At 39.1% G+C, this 26,080-nt stretch overlaps 1 protein-coding gene and 1 long non-coding RNA gene across 5 annotated transcripts in view; one reads left to right on the top strand and one right to left on the bottom strand.

Moving 5' to 3' along the window:
• The window catches only part of col4a5 (collagen, type IV, alpha 5 (Alport syndrome)), a 56,845-nt gene that overhangs the window by 8,238 nt on the left and 22,527 nt on the right, over positions 1–26,080 (top strand). For all 4 annotated transcript variants that reach the window (XM_042400562.1, XM_042400563.1, XM_042400564.1 and 1 more), the window contains exons 2-18: positions 18,848–18,904; positions 19,251–19,340; positions 19,953–19,997; positions 20,388–20,432; positions 20,609–20,671; positions 20,938–20,991; positions 21,112–21,138; positions 22,076–22,156; positions 22,784–22,846; positions 22,977–23,012; positions 23,184–23,225; positions 23,336–23,428; positions 24,615–24,668; positions 24,879–24,935; positions 25,514–25,558; positions 25,679–25,732; positions 25,837–25,878. In XM_042400562.1, the coding sequence (XP_042256496.1) occupies positions 18,848–18,904; positions 19,251–19,340; positions 19,953–19,997; positions 20,388–20,432; positions 20,609–20,671; positions 20,938–20,991; positions 21,112–21,138; positions 22,076–22,156; positions 22,784–22,846; positions 22,977–23,012; positions 23,184–23,225; positions 23,336–23,428; positions 24,615–24,668; positions 24,879–24,935; positions 25,514–25,558; positions 25,679–25,732; positions 25,837–25,878 (948 nt within the window). The remainder of the gene's footprint in view (positions 1–18,847; positions 18,905–19,250; positions 19,341–19,952; positions 19,998–20,387; positions 20,433–20,608; positions 20,672–20,937; positions 20,992–21,111; positions 21,139–22,075; positions 22,157–22,783; positions 22,847–22,976; positions 23,013–23,183; positions 23,226–23,335; positions 23,429–24,614; positions 24,669–24,878; positions 24,936–25,513; positions 25,559–25,678; positions 25,733–25,836; positions 25,879–26,080) is intronic.
• Positions 10,589–18,174, bottom strand: LOC121888942. The gene is made up of 4 exons (XR_006093383.1): positions 18,084–18,174; positions 17,958–18,003; positions 13,231–13,328; positions 10,589–11,188 (listed from the first exon to the last, which is right to left on the bottom strand). It is a non-coding gene; the product is annotated as an uncharacterized LOC121888942 (long non-coding RNA).

The raw sequence follows: 26,080 nt of genomic DNA, 5'->3' as shown, positions 1-26,080 counted from the left end.
CATCTTGTCCTTCTTGTCTGACTCTTACGTCGTCTTTTACCCTTTTTCTCACTTAGAGTTTATTCTTTACCTGAGACCAGTGGAAACATCAGCGACGCATCAAACTCTTTCCGTGTCCACGCCTATTGATGCATGCGCCAGTGGAAAGAAGTTGTTGGCCTTGTGTTAAGCTCTTGATAATGTCACGGAAGTGCAATTTCTGCCATTTCGTCATGTGTTTTAGTGTTTTTTTTTGTATTTCAGCCGACTATTATGTTGTGTTCATGCACTGATGGGAAAATCAGACATCCGGAACTTCAACGTAGGACGCCAGACTCTGTTGATTAATGTGGTATTAGTAAGGAGATCCAAACCATTAAGAAAAACTACTCATTGTTGATGGACCATCCTGTGTTGAAGTTCTGCATATAGGTTTTAAATAGGTTAAACTTGTGGTGTTGTTTGTGTGGCAGCAATCCAACGGGCTACCTGACAAATCCACCTACACAGAACAGTCACAAGACATGCCTTCCTCCCTTCCTCCCTCCCTTTCTTTCTTTCCTCCTCTGTTTTCTTGACCTCCTTTTCTGAAAGCACATCACCCTTTTCTTTCCTTTTTATTTTTTCTTCACTATACTTCCATTTTTTTCTCGGGGAATTTACAGCCCAAAGGAAACCCGCACTGCTTCAGGACAAAGTGAAATGAGATGGATAGAGAAGGAAGAGAAAGCTCAACCGAAGAGGAGTTAAGAAAAACAACAGATCAAAAGAGCAACTAAATAAAAAAATGATTGAGGAATATAAGATTGAAATGCATTACATGTGTCTGTTGTACGCAGGAGCATTTGTTTTGCATTCTTTCTTTCTAAAGAAAAGATGAGCGGGAAGCGAGAAGAGGACGGGAGGTTTTTAATCTGTCTGAGATCAGTTAGTGACCTTGATCTACAGATGTCTCCCTCTTCACCTCCTTTCCCATATCACCCAGTATTGAGTCTATTTTAACAAACTGAAAGCAAGAGTATACATTTTCTGTGTTTTAAAACTTCCCCCCGCCGACAAGACGGCGAAGTAAACGTATTAACAAATATTTACGAATGACGTCCGAACAGACGTGAACGCCGAACTTCCTGTGTTGTATCTCTCTTCCTGTGGCTCGTCTCTTATTCTTTACAGTAAAACTGGCAACTGAATGAAAAGCACAAACAGAGGTCAGCGAGTTTCTCTTCACCTCTTTGTATTAAAAGACTTTTTCTTACCAAATATCCAGATTTGGAAAACTTATTCTAAGCTACAACAAGACAACGTAACACATTAGCGTTTCAGTTTTTTGTTATAATGAGAAACTTTTCTTGTTTTAATATGTTTGTGTTATTCTGACATACTTTTTTATTATGACTAGATAGATTCTGTTTTTACAAGAAACGTTTCTTTTGATAACAACTTATCACTTTATCTTGTTAGATCGCAAAACTTTCTCGTTATTTCACGAAATCAACATATAAAACAAACCTTTCTCGTTATAGCATGATAATTTGGTAAGTTGTTATAACAAGAAACTCTCATAGCGTCTCAGACTTATAACCTAATATATGAAATTATCCTGCCAAATAACAAGAAATAAAGCTTAATCAAACCATATAAACCAGTCATTTTCTAGCCAATTTAGGCTACAATATCGTCTCTAGTGAGTAGATCTTGTTTCTTGTTTTAACGACATATGGCTCAAGTACTTTTTATTTCAATTTCAAGCGATTTCCCTGCAGGGATCGATAAAGTTTTTCCGATTCTGATTTCAAAAGTTTAACTGCTGGACACACTTTGTCTTCTACTTCTCTGAAAAGTCTCAGCGTTCGTGCACTGGAAGCTTCAAGTTTCCACATCGTGTAAGTTGCATGCTGGACCACGATTGGCTCCAAACTAGTTGTGATGTCACAAATGACGCTCATAGATACACTTAAACTCAGATCTATGGCGAACACGGAGAAACTTTCCACTTTGAGCAGATGGATGTCAAAGAAAAACATCCAAAAAACACATTTTTTTGCCTAAAAATTGCACATTTTCCCCTAAAAGATTGTCCCCATTCTTCGTCTTCTACCTCCCTCTCTTCCCCGGCCTCCGTCTTTCTACCCTCCTCTATCTGTCCATCTCACGTGTGAGAGACGGGACAGATGGCGAGAAACGATAACCTACACACACACACACACACACACACAGAAACTCACTAACAGACACAAACAGCTTAGTGTGCCTAACGTTTATTCTTTGGCCGCCTATAGACGAATGAATGCAGTCATCAGAGCTGCTTCAGAGAGGCAGAAAGGTGTTTTGACTGCCTCGCTCCATGGAACCCAACACACACACACACCCACGATTCTTGCGGTCGCTGTACCGACGTCAGGTAGCGTGGGAGAGCATCTGGTTCTCTCTTCCTCTCTGTTTTTCTCCACTTGTTCTCTCTCTCTTTTCCAATCTGGGCACCTGTTTCTTCTATCACTGCTGAGGAGGAAGCAGGGTTTCCCCAATGACCACATGGGAAAAGAGGTGGGCAACATTATGAGTCTGCGTGTGTGTGGTTACTGTTTAACATATTTCAGTATATAAAGTTACCACATTACCTTTTATATACTCGGCCCGTGGAGCCGTTTCAAAGTACAGAACAAGCTAGACACAAATATCGGATCCATTCGTCTGTTCCCTCCCTCATTCATGCCAAAATGATCTACTGATGTTTACATTTTCCTGACAAGGACCTCTTGTGGCCTGGCGAGTTATGACTCGTCTCTCAGGAGCAAAGGCGGACGTGGCGCGATGTTGTTATAGCATCACCTTCTCTTAAAGTCGAGGCTTGTGTCCCACTAACACTTTTAACCTAATCATTACCTAAACTTAATCCTGCGTTAACTGACTTTTTGGCCACTTGCAGGCAGAACAAAGCTGTAAACACAACACTGACATATTATCTTATACAGCTGATGTGTTAGCAAACCTATTTACACATCCTGCAGACATGGAGCAACATTATCATTCATTTGGAGTTGTCTAAGTGCATCATCCACTCTCCTTTTAGCTCTATTTTGGTCTCCACCAGCTCCTGAGGGAAAAATCTGTCTCCTCAGCTGTTAAATGCTCCTCTATCTTCAGCTGCTAGTTGCTAATAGTGTCTGTTTGCCATTTGGCGCTGAGCAGGTGGTGTACAGTGATGTTTTTTAGAGTGTTTTCTTCAAAAAAACAGCTGGAAAACACTGATGAGAGCCGTTAGCTTGAACTAAAGCGGTAAAGCTCTGGGCTGTTAAACCAAAACAATGAGCTGAAAGACGCTAAAATAGAGCTAAAAAAGGCAGAACCGGGAGATAATTCTGGGAGTTCATCACTGCAAACGAAAATTTTCACATAACTTGTAGTGTTTGGATCCATTTTTAATATAAAAATATCAATTAGTGCAACTTTAAACGACCCTTAACCGTAATAGACTCGTTGTTACTTCTCTTCCTTCAAACCTTTGTCTTTTCATTTACATTCAGTTTGTCTGAACCACCTCTTTTTTTAAAATTTTTATCCCATCTTTTAATCTTTTATCTTCTGTCTTCATCTCCTCTCCTTCTTTCTTTCCATTCAGTCTCTCCCTACTTCCCTCCACATCAGACCAGAGTCGGGGTTAAATCCTAATAACTTGTGCTGTACATACAGTAGACACAAATACTGTTTGTACTTTACACTGAGCTGTACACTGCTGTGCTTCAGTGTGTGTATGTGTGTGTGTGTGTGTGTGTGTGTGTGTGTGTGTGTGTGTGTGTGTGTGTGTGTGTGTGTGTGTATGTGTATGTGTTGCTCAGGTGGAGCCTGCTCTTAGTTAATCCCAGGTCAGTGTGCCGGCTGGTATGCGACTAAGCCTTTAGCATGCAGTCAAGGGATAATGTTCAGCAGCACTGAGCAAGGTGCATATGTGTGTGTGTGTGTGTGTGTGTGTTTGTGTGTCTGTGTTTGTGTGTCTGAAGTCTCTGTTGGAGCATTTTTAACATTACTGAGTGACACAGAGGGAGGCAGATGACTAAGTCACCCAATTCATGGCTTGTTTATGCCATGTTTATTAAGTTATTTGATAATCCTCTTCCTCCCTTTTCCTTTCAGTAACTTATTTAGGGATGTTTATAGAGACAGTGCTGTGTTGGTACTTCATTTTTTAAACACTTGTAGGTGTCTTTTCCCCTTTTTTTAAACTTTGTGGTCAGTTTTCTCTCTGGGTTTTTTTTCATGTAGATGTACAGATTGGTGACAAATTAAAGCGTAAAGTATCAGTTGTTGCTCCAGAGCAGCTTCAGCACCTCTGTGTTACAGATTCTCCGAGACTCCATCATTCCTCCAAAAGATATCCCCTCATTCGGTGTTTTGATGATGAAGGTGATGAGGAGTGCCTCGTACCTCAAAATTTTTTATACACCATGCAGCGCCTCATGGTGCATTTGTTATTTATGTTTCTCCGCTAATTTATCCAGATTTTTCCTTTAATTTGTCACTTGTCTGTATGTTGTTTAGTGGTACTAAAGGGAAGGTTCGCAAATTTTACAAATATTTGTTTGTTTCCCTTTTTTTTAAAGGTTAAATTTGATTTATTTTTGTTTATTACATAGAGAAAAGGGAATAAAATCTCTTCCATACAATCTGGTGAGGAAAGAAAAGCACTCTCATGTTTTTCGGAGGCAACATTTTGCTTTTTTTTCCAGATTAAGTCCTCAGACGTGTGTTTTTTGTGTGTGTATGTGTGTATGTAAGAGTAAGATGGTGATGAGTGCTTGCGTTTTCTTGTCCACTTTTGTTTTCCCATCTGTATTGTTAATATCGCGCAATTCCGAATGAAATTTAAAATATGAAGACAAGACATACCTTAGCTTCCTTGTATATGCGGGTATGTCTCTGTGTGTGTGTGTGTGAGAGTGTGTATATATATATGTGTGTGTGTGTGTGTTGTGCGTGTCCACACTGAATGCATGGCATTCCTCGCCTCCTCTGGACAAACAGATCCCTGCCGGGTCAGAACAACGGGAAATATCAGACATCTGTCACAGCACAGAAAGAGCGAAGAAGAAGAAGAAGAAGAAGAAGAAGAGGAGAGAGGGTGGAGGGATAGAGAGAGAGAGAGTTGGGGGTGTAAGAAGAGAAGGAAAAGAGAGAAATTAGAGACTGAGAGATGAAATTAGGAAGAAAGATGATGAGAAAGGAGCGAGAGGAGGAGGGACATACAGTAAAAAAAAGTGCCTGAAGCAACATAATCTTGTGTTTTATAATCAAGAAAGCAGTTTTTAAAGGTTCTTTAGACTAAAGAAAAGTAAAATGAGTATTATTGATGAGTATTATCTCATGTATTATACAAAAAAAGGAAGATTAAGTGCTCCTTAATGGGTTGAGAACAACTCCTGAGGCTCCAAAAACGTATTGAATTATTAAACCACAAAGCTCTAAACAAGGCAAGCTGACATTTTGGAGATATATATATATATTATTGGACAGTAATTATAATCTATTTAATGTTTATTCACCATCTTAGAGCTTGCTAAAATGATAAAAAGCTAGACTGAAGCGCTGTCACATTGTTTACCATAAACAGCAAAATGTTTAGTCTGCTGTTTTCAGGTTGAGGTCACCCGGGTTTCCCTCTGCAGATGTTTCACTTTTCCTCCCAAAAACATTTACTGCAAAACCAACACAGACAGCTAAACAGCCCAATTTGCTCGGTAACATCCGACATTTCGGCAGCGACAATGTAATAATGTTTGCCCTCATTAGGAGCTGTTTAAAGTGAGGATATTTAGGAGAAATGCAAGCAGGGCAGGAACCTGCTGTGACCTGCCTCTTCACGAGATCAGATCAGACACCGAGGATGAGAGAAGCAAGAGAGAGCTTGTCAGACTCTGAGGGATCTGAATCAAACAACCGCTAGCAAAAAAAAAAAACACAGTCAGCAGCTCAAATGTAAATGTAACTCATTCATAAAGCAAAATCGAATCAGAGCCAGTGTGTGCAAGACGACTCCAGGGGTCAGTCTGAACTCACTCAAGGAAGCTTTAGTCTTCATTTTATTTGTAAAATACAGGAGAGAAAGTTTTTTGTTTGCAGTTTAAGAGGTTATGATCTTGTCTGCAGCTGTATTTTTCCATTTACCATGTGCATATGTGCATGACACAATAAATAAGTAAGTAACTAAAATCATCATCATGATTATATCAGCTTATATTTGCAGTTTTTGCATCCTGTATTGCACCTGATGTCTTAATTTCTATTAATAATTTATTGTTTTGCTTGAATTTTGAGTCAAAAATAACATTCAGTCTTTACAGTGGCTGAGATGCTTTTCATCATCCACCTGCATGCTTTCCTCTCGTCTTACCGCCCTCATGTGGTGAAGATGCGGTACTACAGGCGGACAGGTAGAGGCATGGGTTGTGGACAAAAGTATGTGGACATTCCTGAATCTGGTAATGTTTTTTCATGATTTGGACTCCTTAGCTAAGGGAAATCTTGATGTTGCAGCAAACAATGATGTTTTTGATGGCAATTATGTGCTTGCAACTTTCTGGCAGCGGTTTGGTGAAGGTCCTTTCCTGTTTCAACATGCCCCCATACACACAAAGCCAGGTCCATAAAGAAATAGTTTTCCCACTTTGGTGTGGAAGAACTTGACTAGTCTGCACTGATATAAAGGTATTAAAAAGCCTTTCATTGACAGTAACATTAGTTTTAACTCTATTTTTTGTGTTTGATTGGTATGCAGTGGCTGTCAAGAGATGTTATAAGTATATAAACTACAAGTGAGACTGGTGGATTGTGCTGCAGGAAGCTTTTTTTGTTGAGTTTCAGTCAGCACCATCAAACACTGTCACTTCTGCAAGCTACTCATGAGGGGCAAGTGTCAATTTTAGCAAAAACTAAAATGAAATTGGTTAATTATTTTGCAATCGGTTGATCCATCCATTAATTTCCAGCCACTTCTCTGGGACCAGGTGATTTAATTTTATTGTATTTCTAGGAATCATTGTTATATAAAGCTAAGAAGTTAAGACAAAAATGTGACCTAATTGTCAATAAATCCATATACTTGATAAATATTGTAGGCCCTACTGTCCTCATCATGAAAAAAAGGTATTAAATGCTGCCATAGTTTTGTAAACCGGCATTCAACAAGCACACAAGGGTGTAAGGATTGGGTGTCCACATACTTTTGGCCACAGAGGTTAGTCCTCAGTTGTGACGTGCAACCAGCTCAGAGTCACAGAATCTCCCTTCAACTTTCCACTGAATTCAGAATGAATTTCGAGCATAAAACAGGTGGTTTGATACGAAGACTGTTAATCTGACTTTGCATCCTTAACACGCTTTTTTTTTCTTTTTTTTTTTTATCAGCTCAACTCAAAATAAGAAATAACTTTCACAGCATTGAGATGGGAGCAGTCATGTGTTTCCCTGCCGTCTGTCGCGCAATCTCACAGATACAGTATCAGTACGTGCTGTGCTATCTTGTTTTGTCTACAGCCAGCGCTCCTGGGTAAATAGTTAGGCCGCGGCTCATCCAAACAGTGATACACCTCCAGGATGCAGGTTTATATGCTTGGTTTAGAGCAGTACGCTGTTTACTTGAAGGTTTATACAGATGTCTAAACACTGTAACCGTGATGACATTTTCCAATATGTTTAAATGTAAGTAGGGTCATTTATTTTCTTGCAATTTGTTCGGAGGGATGAGATTTTTCCTTGGCGTGGGGTGAAAAATCCCTCGACACGTGTGCAACAGGAGGTGGTTGTGGTTGAGAACACGGATCCAGAGTTTACAGCTGGAAAAAATTCTAGTTATTATATCCTGAGCAGACACAAATTGAGATGAATCCTCTTGAGGAAGTTCTAGATATAAACCCTGGATGTAGGTAAACATTAAAAGAGTAAAACTGTTGTACTAGAGCACTTCACGTCATGTCTGCAGCACTGAAACTCTACAAAGGTTCATGATTTTGCCTGATTTCATGAACTTAACGACCTGATGTTTGCTAGTTATGGTTTTGTTATCTCTTCTTTGAACCAGAGCACCAAATCCCACAATCCAGATCTTATCTGCGCGATTTTAAAGCATATTTACAAAGTGAAGCTGGTAAACTTGTCCTACTTTTCCTCCCTCCCTCTCTTCTATCTGTATTTCTTTGTCTCCTCCTTTCTCCTCCTTCTCTCAGGTCTTTCTCCCTTTTCACCTTTGTACTTCCTTCTTGCCATTCCTGCTCCCTCTCTCTCTCCTCCTACCTGCCTCCTCTCAAGTCTAGCCCCCAGGCTACACATATCCAGGTATTCACCTGGCAAGCCTCTGCTCCCCTCTCTAATTTCTTGTTGCCCGTAGCTACGATGCACCGTGCCAAGTGGTGATGTATGTGGAGCGTTTCACAGAGAGGTGGAGGGGCATGTTTCAACCTGTGCGAGGCAGGGCCGGGCCAGGCCGGGTGTGGCCAGGCTAGGCTCGGCTTGGCCGGGCTCGGCTGGGTTGTTAAACCCCTCCCTCCTGCTTATAAGATCCACGTGAGGACATTTTTTGGAACAAGTACTGACAGAAACTATTGATATAACATTGAATATTTGCATGTTCTGAGTTTGCTCTTGCACAGCTTTGTAGATTGCAGATTTATTTAGAGTTGATATGAGCTTCAAAGTAAACTGTAAACCTTTTAAAACCCTACTGAGGCTCAAAAGTCAGTGAAATGAGAAAAAGCACCAACATTTTGTGTAATATACTGATTAAAGGTGCTTGTATTTACAGCAGACCAATTTATGAGCAAAGGTCTTACAATTTCTCATACATTGAGTACATATTCAGTAGGGGGCGTCTTTCTTCTTCCTTGCAGCAGTTTGTTTGAGGATTTATCAACATTTTCCCAGACTTTTCTGCTCTTCAGACACGTTTTGTGTATCGACTGAAGAGAAAGTTAAATTCAGATGGCTGCAGTATTAACATACCTGATTACAGGTTTGTGTCTCTGCTCATTGCAGATGTATAAACACACTCCTGTGAAATGAACATATCTAATGCTGAGTTTGTTCCCATACCTAAGCAGGACATTAGTGACGCAAACACCTGTAAACTTCAGGTCCCTGTTTAGATAAATTCTCATCTGGATGGTTTAGTTTTAGGAACTCCAAGACACCCCCTAGAAAGTGTGTTTGTAAGAAAGAAGGACACTATTACTTCCTGTTCGTTTCATAAACTTTCTCACTGTAGTACCCATAAATGACCAGCAGGGCGGCCAGTAACTGAGAAGACATGTCGACTCCCTGCAGCAGCAGCGAGACCCTTTAACCTCCGCCTCCGTCTCATTACAGGACGACATCAAACACATATAGTTCCATGTTTTGTTTATGGTTCAGTGCAAGTTCTGGAAAAAATGCAATGCAACAGAGAGAGTGAGGTGTGTTTTTACAGATGTATGGAAGGAGAGAGAGGTGAGGGAGACGGTTTTGTGTGTTTATGTATCCCCAGTGCTTCATCGGGAGCCAAGTGATCTCCGCAGGCTGCTGTTAAACTAGTTTTAGCTTTAACATGTGTTGTTATGATAATCTGACTGATGTATCTGCAGTGAGATGTATTTTATCATCGCTGACCTTTGACCTCTGGCATTAACATTAGCATTAAGTGCATAATTTGCTTGATAAATTATTATTTGTGCGCTAAAACGTCACAAATCTTTCTAAAATTCCTCAAGATCCTCTTCAGCACCACATATCTGTGTCGACTAGATGAAAAAGATGTTTTAAAAATGCAACTTGATGCATTTTTCTGCTGGAAAATATCAAATTAAAGTCACATGATTTTGAGTTTTGGAGGGAGCGACTTAAAGCCTTTAAAGTGCTCTCCCTGCAGGTATCTCTCAGCGGGGAGGTCACAGGGGTCAACATTCATTAGACCAAATGAAAAGAGAAAATTGCATCGAGAAGAAAGAGAATTCCTGGGAATATCAATGGAATTCCTGGAGAAGCAGTGTGGCACGATCGCATGTGTGTGACACGGGGTTCGTCAGTCGGGGGGTCTTCCTCTTCCAGAGAGCCCGCGAGTCTAAACACACATGGTCAGATTTTTTTTTTTTTTTGTCGGGAGTGAAAATATTTGGTTTGGTCGTCGCTCTCGGGGCGTCAGCACCTTGAAGTAGTCAAAGTCCAGCCGCGATGAAAGGGATCAACGGTTTGACGCAGCGGCTCGGAGCCTGGAGTGCCACTCTCCAAAACAGGATAAACACACACATACACACACACGCACGCTTATATACACAGATATTCAACACATGGACCAGGACTGACACGCAGAGACGTGGATGCTGAGTTGTGAAATTATTATATCTCACCAAATCATCAACTTAAACTTTGGTAGCAAACCGTTATCCCAATTTAACTGATTTCATTGCATTTATTCATTGGCCTATTTTACAAGGAGAGTGCACATTAATGCATATTTCTGTAAATGCACCAGACGTAGCCAACAAGCCATATTTCATCTGGACAGAAAATCACAGATTGACAGGTATTTTAATACTAAACGATAACTAAATCTAATAATTATAATATCTATTTAATGTGTTATGTGGCTGTTAAAGGATGGTTTGCATAAGTAATACATGTAAAATAAGGATAAACAGACCTATATTTTGATGTATTATCAAATGGAAAACACATCATATGTTGATTTTGCGTCAAATCAAAAGCCTCTTTCAAACCTAGATACTTCATGTCTTACGTATAGTTTAGATAACTATCCAATACTTAAAAATCAGTGAAGCATTAGAGATTGTTATCTAGTTTTCAGTCAGATGATGCAAAGGTGAAAACAAAACACAAACCACTGATGTAATCTTGGTGTCTTCTGAGAAACCTACTATAAATACATCAGTTAGCAGCACTTCTTTTATTTTAACCTTGTTATAATTGCAGATGATAGTCACTATATTCGTTCTTAGTTGTCCTATGTTGTGCAGAAACCACTTCCTTCTCCATCTTCTTCTTCTTCTTCTTCTGGCATTTTGTGGTAGTTGAAAGTGGCCTACCCAGATTTACCACAAGAACAGTTCATTCAAGGAAGCTTTATTAGATAGACTTCAGCCTTGACCCCATTGATTATATGGATGAACCAATCAGAGATGCCTCTATAGGGAGCCGTAGATGGGGCCTTTACACTGGTGGAGGTGTGAAGCTGCAATGACAGCAGAGGGAGACAGAACAGGTAAGACAGTTAAAATATTCTCCAGCTAAGATGATCATTGGATGACAGGAAAACCCGCACGCAGAGCCCAGTGAAATAACTGGATAATAGTTGAGAGGTGGAGTTCAGCGTGATGGCGACTGTTGTCTTCCTGCTTGAACTTAAACACATATGTGGCAAAGTGTACGTGAGAGTGTGCAAATTATAACAGGACTTTAGTGTGTGTAAATGCATGCAAATATTAATGTGTGTGGTCAGAAATACTACGGACTAGTCCTTTAAATATAATCAGAAGATTAAATCAAGCAATGCAACAGCAGAACAACCAACACTGCATGCATCAATGCATACACACATGCACTGTGTGTGTGTGTGTGTGTGTGTGTGTATGTGTGTGTGTGTGTGTGTGGTTTATGATTGCGGTTACTGACTGTTGAGCTGCTGATCAGTGTTGGAAAGCAGAAGTTATTAGTTGTGGGTGCTGTGGTCAAATCGGGGGGTTTCACAAGGTGTGTGTGTGTGTGTGTGTGTGTGTGTGTGTGTGTGTGTGTGTGTGTGTATTAATGATGTTTAAAAAGGGAAATATGACACACTCTTAGTTATTAATCTTAGTTATCTTTGCAGCTGTGTGTACAAGAGTATTTGTGCATGCTGCAGTATGCCTGTGTTTGTTTCTACGCTGCATGAATGCATACTGTATGTGTGTGTCTTTGTATTTATCTGTGTGTGTGTGTGTGTGTGTGTGTGTGTGTGTGTGTGTGTTATCCAGGGCAGGGCAGTGTGTATAGGTGTCTAATCATCAGTCTTTGATGAGCGGGGGAATTCCAGTCTCGCCAGTCTAATCCCCGGGTGCATGCCTTCCGCTCGCTCCCCCTCCTCCTCCTCGTCCTCCTCATTTTCCTAACACCCCCCCACCCCACCCCTCCCGTCCTCACCTTGGCTGACTCACCTCTCCATCACTCATTACACACCTCTCTCCTTTTCACTTTTTTCATTATATTATATACTCGATTAATCGGTTAGTTGTTTGGTCCATAAGTGTCAGAAAATGGTGAAAAATGTCAATCACTGTTTCCTAAAGCTCAAGATACAACCTAAAATGTTTTGTTTTGTCCCGACCAACAGTTCACAACCCAAAGATATTCAGTTTACTGTCATAGGAGACTAAAGAAACTAGAAAATTACACATTTGAGAAGCTGGAATCAGAGAATTTGGACTTTTGCCAACTATTAAATTGGCAGCTAATTTAATAGTTGGCAACTAATCGATTAATCATCTAATCGTTGCAGCTCTACATTAGCTTACTTGTAATGAACCATGTACAATATGACACATAAATGTTAGCTCAGTTTAGAGTTAGCTTCAAAGCTAATTTACAGTCTACCTGCTGCAGCCTGAAAATGTCACCATGAGAGCGCTAAGAGTGAACCAGCTAATTGTTTAGCCGTCTGGAGCCAGTCGGCTAAACAATTAGCTGAAACTCGCTATAAATCTCCATAAAGCCGTGAGGAGCTGCAGAGTTGGGCCTCTCACATTATACATTTCATACATTATTATAAAAATATCAATTATAGCCACTTTAACAAATAGTGTTAATGATAGGTGACTAGTTAACTAGCTAGCTAGCTACAATTTAGCTAAATTTTCGCTAAAGCTATTACAGCATAGAATAGCCTGATATCTGATGTGCTGCAGTGTCTCCTTCACAGTCTGCTGAAGAGGCAAAATACAAACGTTGCAGTGCTTATATTCACCAACAAACCATCTTGTAATTACACATTTTTCAGTGAGATTTACGAGGGGGACATGAAGGCTAAATATAGGTTGAAAACAAGCAAGAGTGTCACTTGTCTTTAAGCACAGCGTCTGCTAGTTGCAGTGGATTTGAGGGCAACTTAAGATCATGGATTCAACCCAATGCAAATATAGATTTATGATACTTTGTGGTCATTGACTGGCTCATCTGGGCCTCAAATTGTGCACATTGAACATTCACCACTCATACCAGAGCTGCACCTCTCGCTGTTATTACCTGTCCTGTACGGACCTCCAGTGCTGCTGCTGCTGCTGCTGCTGCTGAGTGGGCCGGCCGGGGCTTGTCAGCTCAGGCTGACTTTACCTCTCCTCAGGCTGGGTTGGCGTGATGGAAAAAGTGGGACGGAGGTGAGGAGAGAAATGATAGAGGGAGCGAGGGAGCGATACAGACAGAGGGTGTGGAGCAAATATCTGGAGTTCACTGACCTCTCTAAGTGGATTACATGCCTCGTCAGTACTGTGGGGGTAAACGAGAGGGTACAGAGAGGGATGCTTTTAACGCTGTATTTAGGCAGATTTTTTAGCCACGCACAGACACTTTTTTTTTTTGTACCCTGAAGGCCAACAAATTTGCAGTAAATCAAACACCACAGAACATGAGGCAACACCTCAGCCTCCAGCTAAACAAGACTCCGACTGCCAGATTGCGCAATAAACAGCCACTGTGCAGTATGCATTAACCACATACTATGCCTTCTTGAGGAACTATAAAACATGTTCACTCTTAATATAATAGAATAACGATTTTATAAGAAATTATATCATAATTTAATCTGTGATAGTATTAGTTACTCTTATTTTTACACCATTTTACCCTCTTTGTGAAGCGGTAATGGCCACATGATGCAATAAATTAGCACCGCTGCCTCACCATTCTTGACACTCAAGTAAATATTATTGATATATATTATGGCAAAGGGCTTAGAAAATATATCTGAGGAGTCATGAGATGATTAAGAGGATGGAAAAACAAAAAATATGTTTTTTTTGTTTTGGACTTGTCATTCTGACCTCTAAAACTAGTGATGAAGGATCACAAGTGGATAAAGCTTTGTTTCTTAACACCATTACTAGTTGTTTTCACATTATATGATTATTACAGAGTCACAGGATGTTTGCTACTGCAAGAAGAGTTGCATCTGTGGTCACTTTTAGAGAAACGGCATCATTTTTTATCTCCTGCCTTGTCAAAAATAATCCCTGATCTGTTTCTGCAGAGCTGGAAAGTAGTTCTCGAAGGCATTCATGCACTAAGCTCAACAAAAAATACTTAATAATCGGTCTTAAAATGACCTGCAGAATGTATTTCTGTACATTTACATTCATTGATGGATCCCTCGATACGTTTCAGCAACTCAAGAAGACAAGCGGGCAGCACTTGAGCCTAAATAATACTCTCACATCTCCTATCTGTAACCGCTACCAAGGGGGTTGAAGTGAACGCTTGTTAATCAGTCTGCAGAGCATGTTTATAGTAAATGTGAGGATATGAATGAACCGTGAAGAGGCAAAAGTATGCCGAAGGGAATTTGAATCCGTGAAAGGGGTTTGGCACCATGCGGCGCGCTGATTCCTCTGACATTACAGGTGTGTCGGTCGGTTTTAATGAGCGCCTGCGAGACTGTGTGTTGAATCCATTGTAAGAGCAGGTGAGCTCTTTCATGCTTTTCTGCATAAATACAAGCCGAGAAAAAAAAAAAGAAAAAAAAAATTGAAAAGAGGGATGAGTTAAGAGACGACAGGAAAACAGATGGACGGAGAGAGAGAGATGAGAGTTGAAAAGAGTGTGAGCTGCAGGCCTGGGCGTGGGAGAGCAGACTCCATTGAACTGAAGCAGACCAGACTAATCTGGAGATCCAACTTGTAAAAACACCTCTACATACACTCACACACTTGACTACCCATGTGCAAATGTATTCAGGCATGTGTGTGTGTCTGTAGATAACCCCCTCTACCCTCCTCTGGTCCAGATAACAGCTAGCGCACGTTTTGTGTTTACCGCCAACATGCGATCCATTCAGTGGATCTTTTAATCCAAAACTCTGTGACAGTGACATTGCAGAAAGTGGGAATCGAACCATCAACCCCCCCTCCCTGCCTTGCTTCAGCCTCTCTCTCTGAGCCGCACAGGAAGGCAGATAAGCTGCTACATACTGTGCTGCGCTTTGGCTGGTGGTCGTCTATCAGGACGCAGATCAGTCTGTGGTTAACACCTGGTTTATAACTGTGGAGACATCCTGTATGCACACACACACACAGGAATGTGACATATGTAATGTATAAATACACACACACACATACTTACACACACACTCTCTCTGTATATACAGTATGTGCATACAGACACGAGCCACATGTGGTTGTAAACTGTGTGGCAGCTTTTCCAAACTGTTTACTTTGCAGATGATAAAAACACATTGTGGTCAAACAAGACGTTACATACGATAATATATATCAGCCACTGGAAAGAAAAGCAAAACTGATGTATGATAAAGGGATTAAAGCTGCCACTGATGATTGTTTTTCATTATTAGAGCTACAATGACTATTATTAGTAAATATTTTAGTAATCAAGTAATCGTTTTGAGACATTTTTAATCAGAAAAATGATAAATATATATATATATAATGTAACTAAATATCTTGGATGGTGGACTGTTGGTCGGGACAAAAGACGATGTCACCTTGGGCTTCGAGAAACAGTGATCGACATTTATCACCATTTTCAACAACTAATTGATTAATAGAGAAAATAATCAAGAGATTAACTAATAATGATAATGCCGATCACAATTTCCTAAAGCTCAAGTTGCTTGTTTTGTCCAACCAACTACGGCTGCAACTAACGATTATTTTCATCATCTATTAATCTGACGATTATTTTTCAGATGAATTGTTTAGTCCATGCAGGGTCAAAGAACAGGAATTTTCCGTTGCAACGACAAAGAAAAGCAGCAAATCCTCTAGTTTGAAAGGCTGAAACTAGCGAATGTTTGACATTTTTTCACTATTTTATGACTGAATGACTGATAATCGATTCATTGACTGATCGTTTCAGCTCTAAAACCAGAAATCAAAAGAAAAAGACACCAAAAATCTTCTTGTTCCAGCTTTTCAAATGTCCTTTTCTCTATTTCATTATAAACTGAATATCTTTTGGTTTTGGACTGTTGGTCGCACAAAACAAGATATTTGAAGATGTTATCTTGAGCTCTGGGAATTTAATGGACAGTTATTTCATTACTGTTTGACATTTTATAGACTAAACGATAAATTGATGAATCAATAGTGACAATAATCAGCCCTAAATACCTTTCATTCTTACTTTCTAAGTGAGTGATTTCATTTTTTATTGCATCACCAGTTAAAATGTCACACCTCATACAAGCTAATAATGCTCAGTTATGTAATAATGTGAAATTATTTGAATGTCATTACATTTTAAATCCGCTTAGAGAGGCACTTCATAACTTTAGTAGTATCTACACTCTGCACTATGCTTTGATGTTGACCTTTGACCCAGGAAGTGTTATAATGTTGTCAGTGAGAGTGCAGACAGGCCTGCCGGGAACCTGATATTCTATCCACATAGTGTTGAAACGCACACATACAGTACAGTCGTGTACTGTAACTTAATACAGACAAACATACACACTCGCACAAGTGCTGACAAACTTGTGCACACTGAGCCGTCTCTCTCTCGGGATCCGATGGGTCGTATTTTGTGTCAGCTGCTCATGCTGGGTTGGACATGCAAGGATCACACCGTTATTGTTTCTTTTAATTAGCTGTTCAGTCTGTAAAATGTCAGAAAATTATTTAAATGTGACGTCTTCATATTGCTTGTTTTGTTTGATCAACAGTGTAAACCTCAAATATATTAAGTTTACAGAGAAAAGCAGCAAATCGTCACATTTTCACTCAATAATTGACTTTAACAATAACAAACAATAAATAAATGAAGTTATTTATATATCCAACTTGTCACTTCCTACAATGAATGTGGCTATTTTCAAATATCTTTATGCATTTTCTCCAAAATTAGGTGACAGTTGCACCAATTGGATCCACCAGATTGGTCTTATAATGATACTGATCTCATTAAGTGGATCGGGTATTGTATTAAATATCAATGTCATTATAAAATTCAGTGTTTCTACTACATGCAGACTCCGTTTTTAATGCTACACAGAAGGTATATCGCCTTATTTATCACAATATGGCAGGTATTGGATCAGTACTAGATATTGGATGATCAAAACAAGTGATTGATTTGCAGCTGTCTCTTTGCTTAATAGCTGTTTTAACCTTTGTTCCTATGAGGGAGTCAGTCTGGGAGGTGGTATGTTGTCACCAAACAACCTCCTATCAGTGATCTCTGGAGGGTCACTGGGTTGAGACGTCTGTGTCTCGCTGTACTGTATGCTAGAGCTGATCTATAGACGGTTAATCGGCAACAATTTTGATGATCAATCAGTCATTAAAGCAAAAAAAAAGTTAAATATTCACTTGTTTCAGCCTCTCAAATACAAGGATGTGACGCTTTTCTCTGTTTTATATCACAGTAAATTAAATATCTTTGAGTTTTGGACTGTCAGGCTATTTTGTACTATTTTTTAAGTAATTGATTAATCGATTAAACTGAGCATTAGCGATTGTGTGTGTGTGCACTGATAAAACAGGAATACCATTAAAACCATCAGACAAACAGTAGGTTTGCAGACACAGAAGAATGCTGACTGGTCTGTCCTCTCTCGTGCGCTCTCCGCTTCTCTGTCTTTCTCACAACCTGACTGCCTGGCATGCGTGCAATCGATGCCCGTCTGGCATTCACTGTGTCAACAAGCATGGGAAAAGTTAATCAACGGCTTGGCACTCCCCTCTGTCGCTCCATCCCTCCCTTCTCAGCTTTCCCTTTAACCGTCTTATCTGTATTTTTCTCACTTTTTATGCCTCAGCGCATTTCCAGCAAGTTAATTGTACATCTTTCCTGAGGAAAAAAAAAAATTGTTTTATATTAGATAAAAGTTTTTTTGTTCAAGGTTAGAGTGTTCTTTGGGTCTCACTGACCTTGCTGCCGTCATCTCATCATCAAACAAACCTGCAGGAGAATCCACTGGCTTGAACTTTTCTGTGGGAAGAAATGCTGCCTGTAGCAGGAGACAATGCTGTAGCTTAATGATGGAGCGCCCTCTAGTGGTGTGAAGGAATGAAGTGAATATGCAGCAACCCAACAGCTGCGTATAAAAAAAAAAAAAATGCAAACAGAGATAGAAAACATTCTTAGTAGTTTTTTTTACCTTCGTTTTTCAGGGAAAATTGGTGTTTTTCAGCTGTAATATGTTTCACATTATACAGTTTTACACAATTTTACAAAAACCTGGGAGCTGCAAAATACTAAACTGTCCACTGTATCTGCAAAACTTGTGTGCTTACAATATGTTTAAGACCCCTATGGATTGTGTTTTTTTTATAGGGTTTAATTCTCAATTTGTGATACATGTATTAAAGGGGACGTATCGTGCACATTTGCAGGTCTATGTTTATATTCTAGGTCATGATTTACAGTTGTAAAAACTCATTTACATACGTTCACCTCAAGTTTTTGAACTCTGACCATGTTTAACATAGACATCCAACATCATAACAGTATAAAAAGAGCAGTAAATCATAAAAAAAAAGCATGATATGTCCCCTTAAAAGTGTTTTCTGTCTTTGGTGGTTCTGTCTGTAACTCACAACACGACTTTTCCTGGTACGATAAAGGTAAAATGATTAACACAACACATGCTAATCCCTCTCTCTTCCTCTCTCTCTTTTGTGTTTTTCAACAGGCTTGCCATGGTTGCGTGGGATCCAAGTGTGACTGCAGTGGCGTAAAAGGAGCCAAGGTAGAGCACAACATACACGTGCATAATGTACAACATTCAGTTAGCTGCACAAGACTTTTTTTTTAGAAACACTTGTGCATGATGATTGTGCACTGACAAAGCAGTTTTACACAACAGAACATACAGACAAAAAGATGTAACAGTTAACAGTGGTGCAGAGGTTATGAGCTGGATTTGTTACAGATAATTGATGTATTTTTTTCTTTATGTTAATGGTAAACAAGATATTGTATTTGTTAATGTTTGTGTGCACACGTGAAGGTGTGTTATGTACCATACATGTGTCTAGAAATGCGCCACGTGACCACTGCACTGACTGTTCTGGTATCTGTGTCATTGTGTGCAGGGTGAGAGGGGTTTCCCAGGTCTCACCGGACAGCCAGGCGTCCCAGGATTCCCCGGACCTGAGGGGCCGATCGGACCCAGAGGAGAAAAGGTGGGTTGATGGTCGGTTTGAAGTCCGGCGGTGATTAATTGATCGGATAACTGTCGGAGGAGGAAAGGAGAAAAGGGGAGATGTGAGGCTTCTGTTCTCAGGTCAAAGTTTGTTGGTTTTTACTCGAACAGATGAAGGAAAAAGAGGGAAAGTCGAGAAGAGAAACTTCACTTTTAGTCAAGAAAAGAGGACACATTTGGCTCCATTTCCAGTCAGAATTAATCATTTTGGGGGGGTACTGTTGTACTATAGGTGTTCAGGTAGGTATTATAGGTCTATTATATTCTTAAATTAGGGTAGGGTATCATATGATACTTTTTTCATATTGTACCAGTGTGATACCGAAGTTTTGGCACCAATACCAAAACAATACTTCATTAACACCTCATCTTAATTTACTTGTACAGAAACAAATTCCTCTACAGAAGCATTTAGTGTTTAAATTGTGTAAGAACTAAAGACAATATGGTACAAAATCAACAAAAGTGTGAATCAAATCTGGTTATCTGATCTTTTGGTACTTAACAGTTTTAGATTCTTGGTGCTACAGACGAAAAGCAGTACAATCTAGTTTTAATGTCTTCTGTGTCTGTGTGTTGTTCTCCCTCTCAGGGAAGTGATGGACCTCAAGGACTAGCTGGCCCAAAAGGAATAAGAGTAAGTATATAACTGTTTTTTGTTTTTTTTTTACCTTTCATTTTTTGGTGTCTCCTCTTTACACTTCGCGTTAGAGATATTAAGATAAAAAAAAAATCCCTCTCTGATCAAATTCACCTTATATTTTTTGGTAACTTTCCTCAATTCATTTCCATTTGTTTAACAGAACAGTTTAATTTAAGTTTTTGTTGGTTTTCCAATTGATTAGAGAGTGAATTATCAAAAGGTGTCTTTGGTTGTAATACCCCCTTCTGACCAGCAGATGTCCTTATTTCAAACACAGTCATTATTCATGTCATGAAGACACAGTGAGCTGGGTTTTCTGTGTTTGACATGTTCTGCAGCCTTAATGCTGTAAATAACTTTTTTGTAATATCTTTCTTCTAACAGGGACCTTCTGGATTGCCAGGATTTCCAGGAACACCAGGACTTCCGGTAAGTTTCCGATCATCTAAAATGCGACTGAAATATTTTCTACACTAGTGTCTCTCGTGAATGCTCTGTCATGCTGTAGACACCTTGACATTTTGTGAACAGTTTCTATTATATACATACATCCAAAACCAGGTAGCATGTGTGATGTAACATCCTGTTTACTTCCTGTTTTCCAGGGTCTGCCAGGGCAGGACGGACCTCCAGGCCCAAGAGGAACACCAGGTTGCAACGGCACAAAAGTATGTGATGAAAAGCTTTTCCTAAGAGAGTTGAAACTGAATCAAGTAAACTGAAAATATTAAATTATTTTCTGACAATATTATAGAAGATGTAATCCAAGAACAGTCAACTTGTGAGTCTTTAAATAAATCAGATATTTGATGGTATTTTCATGCACAACATTTTTAGCATTGAGGGATTTTGCTGAAAAGCTTGTGCAGTGCCGTGAACTAAACCTTCTACAGACTGTCTGTTAAATGTGTTTCATGCCTTCGCTTCTCTCCAGGGTGAACGGGGTTTCCCAGGATCTGGAGGAATCCCTGGACAACAAGGACGGCCGGTGAGTCCGCATCCCTGAAGAAGAAGTCTGTTCATTATCAGACTTTTAAACACAATAATTAATGTCCTCTCTGGTTTAGATCTGTTCCCTCAAACTTGTCCTTTTTTTCTCCTCTTGTAGGGTCCACCTGGTCTTCCAGGACCAAAGGTAAGAGTAACGTCATAACTGATGTATTTCTACATTTCTACTAGCAAAATCAGCAAATGAAAGCAAAAACATAAAAGCTTTCAGATCTTGTAAAGTTCTTGCTTGATTGTATATTTATTCATTTGCTGTGCTGAAGAATAACAGGCACAAACACTTTTCAACCAGTTTTAAACATGAAAGTGCAAAGAATCAAACGCTTTTCAAAGGAAAAGATAAGATTCAGCATCACATGTTTAAAGGGAAAAAAAGATTGAAAAAAGACAAAAATATGTATTAAAATGTATTGTATTTTTAAGAATAAAATGAATATAAATAACATTTTGAATAATGAAAGTAAATAAAATTAGAAAAAATCAATTTGTGCTTGTTATTCTTCTGTGTTGTAAATAAATTAATATACATTTGAAGGTAATGTAATCATTCTCTTGGCTGTTCAACAGTAGCAGTAGTGAAAAAAATTCAAAAAATGCATCTTATTCTTTTTGTATCCCATCATACTGTGCTGTAATATAATCATAAATATCCCAGGCTCATGTTTACATTTTTTTACAAAGTCAAATTTTGCTGATTTACTTCAGTTAGTGTATGATAAGGCAGTCATTAATGCAAAATAAGCCTAAAAACCCCACTGTTTATAAGTGCATTCTGGTCTTTAGTTATTGAGTTTTTTGTTTTTTAAATCAAATTTCATTTTATTAGAAGTGGATGTGACTTGAAGCATTTTTAAAATTGTCCAGCAGGTGTGTTTTATGTTTTTGCCACAAGGTGGTGCTGTGTCATTTGTTTAGAGATCAGCAAAATTAAAAGATAGATTGTAAAACTAGATGTGATACAGTGTCTGAAAATATTGTAATAACAAACCTCAGATATGTTCAAACATTAAACCGTTTTTCATATAATAATCTTCTCCTCTGGTTGTGTTTTCCGTCCTCTACAGGGAGACCCAGGTGATGTGATCTCCACCAACCGTTTCGGAGAGAAAGGAGCAGTGGGATTGCCCGGATTGCCAGGAGTTCCTGTGAGTCTTCTCGACAGGGAAACAATTGTTGAAAATTGTTTTTCTTTTCTTGTATTAAAATAGTACAAGAATGAGATTTTGGAGTCCAACACGACTGACACTCACTCTTTAAATTTGATCATTTGCATGCTGAAAAAGCATGGATACACACAGTTTCCCCCCAGAATATTATTCTTCCCTCTGAAATGATAAAAAAATAAGTATTGTAATATCTCAAGTCATTGTACAATGAGTCAAAACAAAAAGTCATCTGAGAGGAACCTCCATCATAGTGGTGGTGGATGATCATGAGTTACCATTATCCAATATTTAAAATAACATCCATTATTACCAAAAAATATGTGCTCCAACTCTAATCTACACTGAAAAGCTCCAAATATTTGATCTTTATTATATTCATGATTATCGTCAAACGTTTAGCATTCGCCACCACATGAGGGGTGAATTTCTATAAAGCCCCGCAAGTCTGTGTCAAGTGTTGTTTTCTCTTTATGACCTTTATTGCAACTTGAAAACAAACTTTTTTTAAGAGTTATTTTCCAAAGGAAAGTAACTTGAAAAGGATGGAAACTGAAAAAGTATGTTTTAAAGATTGTTTAACATGTTTTCTGTTTGTAAATGTCACAGGGCACTCAAGGACCCTCCGGGTTTCAAGGTCCGGTCGGCCCTCCAGGACCCAGAGGCTTCGAGGTAAAGGACGGCGGCTGCAAAACATCATATCAATGTCGTTATATTTATATTTCATATATGTTTTAATTCCATTTGAATGACGACCATGAAGTTAAAGTTAACATAATATGTTTCTGGTGTTGTGTTCCAGGGCCCTCCAGGTCCTCCTGGTGCTCCAGGACCTAAAGTGAGTTCAGATACTTTTCAATTGACCTATTTTTATTATTATTTCACTGAAACAACTTAACAAAGACAACATGATCGTGCCTTTGCCCTACATTTATCTACTTAATCTTTTTTTTATCCTGTTTGCCATGAAGAACTCTGAAACTGAGAGTCTCTCTGCTTTCTCCAACAGGGAAACATGGGATTGAACTTCCAAGGACCCAAAGGAGAGAAGGTGCTTGTCCACAAACAGAAATCACTGAGGAAGAGGGTTCAATTTAAAGCATGGGAAGACTTTTCCGTCCTTTGTTGAAATCCTTAATCTCATTTTGTATGTGAACACAGGGTGAGACAGGTTTGCCAGGACCTCCCGGCCCTCCAGGGCAGGTTGGGGAACAGAAGAGGCCACCTGAGACAGAGATCCAGAGGGGAGACAAGGTAAGACCTGGATTTCACAGTGTCACCAATGCCACATCAGTCACACCAAGCATGTTTGGAGGGGTATGCTTGGATGAGAGAGTGTTTCTATATACAATTTCTATACCAAGGTTCAAGACTTTTGTTCTAATGGAGCGTCAGCACAGTTCGTTACCTAATCTGACAGGAGACAACGACAAAATTGAAATTAAATTGTTTTAAGGCAAATTGACATAAAATAGAAACTATATCCAATAACCAAGCTACTGAGATACAAGCTGAAGTATTTCCAGGAAAACATTAATTTCTTTGTAGAACGTACTTACTATTGTGTATATGATTTAATATAATAGATATTCATGTCAGGATATTTGTCTACAAATTTAAAAAGGATCAACTGAATTTACAGTGTTTTTACCCCCCAGTTCATCCCTTTCTCCAAACTCCAAACTTCTGTGTGAAGTCTCACCACCAGAGAGAAGCATTGAGCTTTTTCAACTTCTCAGGCTGCAACTTTCACTTCGGCCACTTGATGGCAGAAGATTGTATCTGCAACTGTTAACTCAACGTGTTCACAGAATAGTTTGACACTAAATAAGTCTGTTTATATATATATATATATTTTACTTTAATTTGTCCACATTTTACCTTACTGAGTTTATGATGATGCATGAAGGCTATAAACTCAAAACTGAACAGTTTGTAGGAATGAGTTACACCACAGATTGCACAGTATTGTGTTTTTTGGAAGTGTCTGTTGATGCATCATTACCAAACCTGGTAACACTTTACTTTAGGTCCCTCTTTTTAGCATTTATAAGCACTATTCAGACATTTAATAGATGGTTTATAACACATCATAATGTATTTTTAAGCAGGTATAAAGACATTTTAAGTGTTTATTGATGCATAATATTTGTCAACAATTACAACTTCTGATTACAACTGTGTTTTACTACCTTGTCATGCATTATATAGTATAATATAATGTGTTATAAACCATATTTTACATTTTTGTATACTGCTTATAGATGCTAAATAGGAGGACTTAAAGTAAAGTGCATTTAACATTTTGTAGGCCACTTATCATGAAAAACGTATTGAACACTACTTTCTAGATATACAGCCAACACTGGAAGTGTTTTTCAAGCAGTCACATTGCTTGGCTGGAATTTTGAATTTTCTGTTTTGTGTGTTTTCTCTAAAGGGTGACCCAGGTATTCCCGGCCCCGCAGGTGATCCAGGCTATCCAGGACCTCCCGTAAGCATCTTTTGCCATCTGTAAACATCATAATGTAAATAACAGGATGCCAAAGGTCGTCAAGCCAAACAATTAGATTCTGATACTTCAGAATTTGAAGTTTTGATTTGTAAGCTGTTACACTCTCCTCACCAGAAAACTCGTCACTCCAGAAAGGAAAACTGCGACATCACAGCCAGGTTGTTTACGTGTGTTTTGTTGTGGTTGTAGGGTCCCTCCGGTGGCCAGAAAGGAGAGAAAGGAGAACCAGGAGAGGCCGGCAAACGGGTGAGTTTTGTGAAGTTTATATTTCTTAGTCCCTAACATAAATCTTAACTTTCACATCTACATGCAACTCTTATCCCAAGCTAGTCATCCCTAGACTTTTTATGTTGGACCCCTTTTTCGGGTAAAGATATCTTTTTCCCTCCACCTTCATAATTTTTATTAAACATTTAGCAGACACCACACTGAAGGTTTGACAATCAACAGATGTAAATGTTTTACCCAACAGTGTCTTCTGTTTGTACCTGTGTGATCATCGTCTGTTTAACCGTTGCCCTCCAGTTTAGGAAACACTGTCCTAACCTAAACCTAATTCTTACATTAACCTCAAAACCCAATTAAGAACCTTCACACAACCCTTTGAAGAAGTGAGGATCGGACAAGTTGTCTCGACTTTCCAAAAAGTTCTCACTGTCAAGGTCTAAACTCTGAATGGTCCACACAAAGATTGTAGAAGCACACATGCATTTTACACACATTTTATTTTATTTAGCTAACATTTAAAATACACAAGATACAGTTCTGTATCTTCTGTATCACCTTCTCTGTCATTTCAACTCACCATTTTCGTCTCTTTACAGGGCAAACCAGGCAAAGACGGAGACCCCGGTTCTCCAGGCTTCCCTGTAAGTCCTGCAAACAAAGACTTCATATTTCACTGAGAAAATTATTTCAATCCATTTTTGATATCTCCGCATTTTTTTCCACGTGTCAGTCTTTCTTCTTTTTTCCGTCATCTCTATTAGGGAATCAAAGGAGAGTCAGGCCTGCCAGGTCCTCCAGGCAGGGATGGAGAGAGAGTAGGTTTTTGCAAACTTTTTGAAAATTTTAAATCATCAAATGATTCATAAGGGGATGTCTTGGATTGTTTTAATAAAACCTCACCTGTGTCTTTCTTTTTAAGGGACTAAAAGGTGATCGCGGGTACCCAGGACCACCAGGACTGGTGTGTATTCTACTTTTTTGTCTTCTTTTGACAAAATAATCTTAACCCAAGGCTCGCTTATTAGATGCTTTCTGGTGCGTTCAACCTCATAAGCAGAAGGAGTTTGCTTGGTAGTCATGGAGATAATTTGCCATGACAACTCGTTTTGTAAATTTGTATTCACGTCATAGAAATCGTGCGAAGGGCACTCTGCAAGCACCAA

Source organism: Thunnus maccoyii, chromosome 22 (assembly GCF_910596095.1).
Source record: "Thunnus maccoyii chromosome 22, fThuMac1.1, whole genome shotgun sequence".
Classification (NCBI taxonomy): Eukaryota; Metazoa; Chordata; class Actinopteri; order Scombriformes; family Scombridae; genus Thunnus; species Thunnus maccoyii.
The sequence above is the reverse complement of the archived record's forward strand: the minus strand, read 5'-3'. Positions and strand labels throughout refer to the sequence as shown.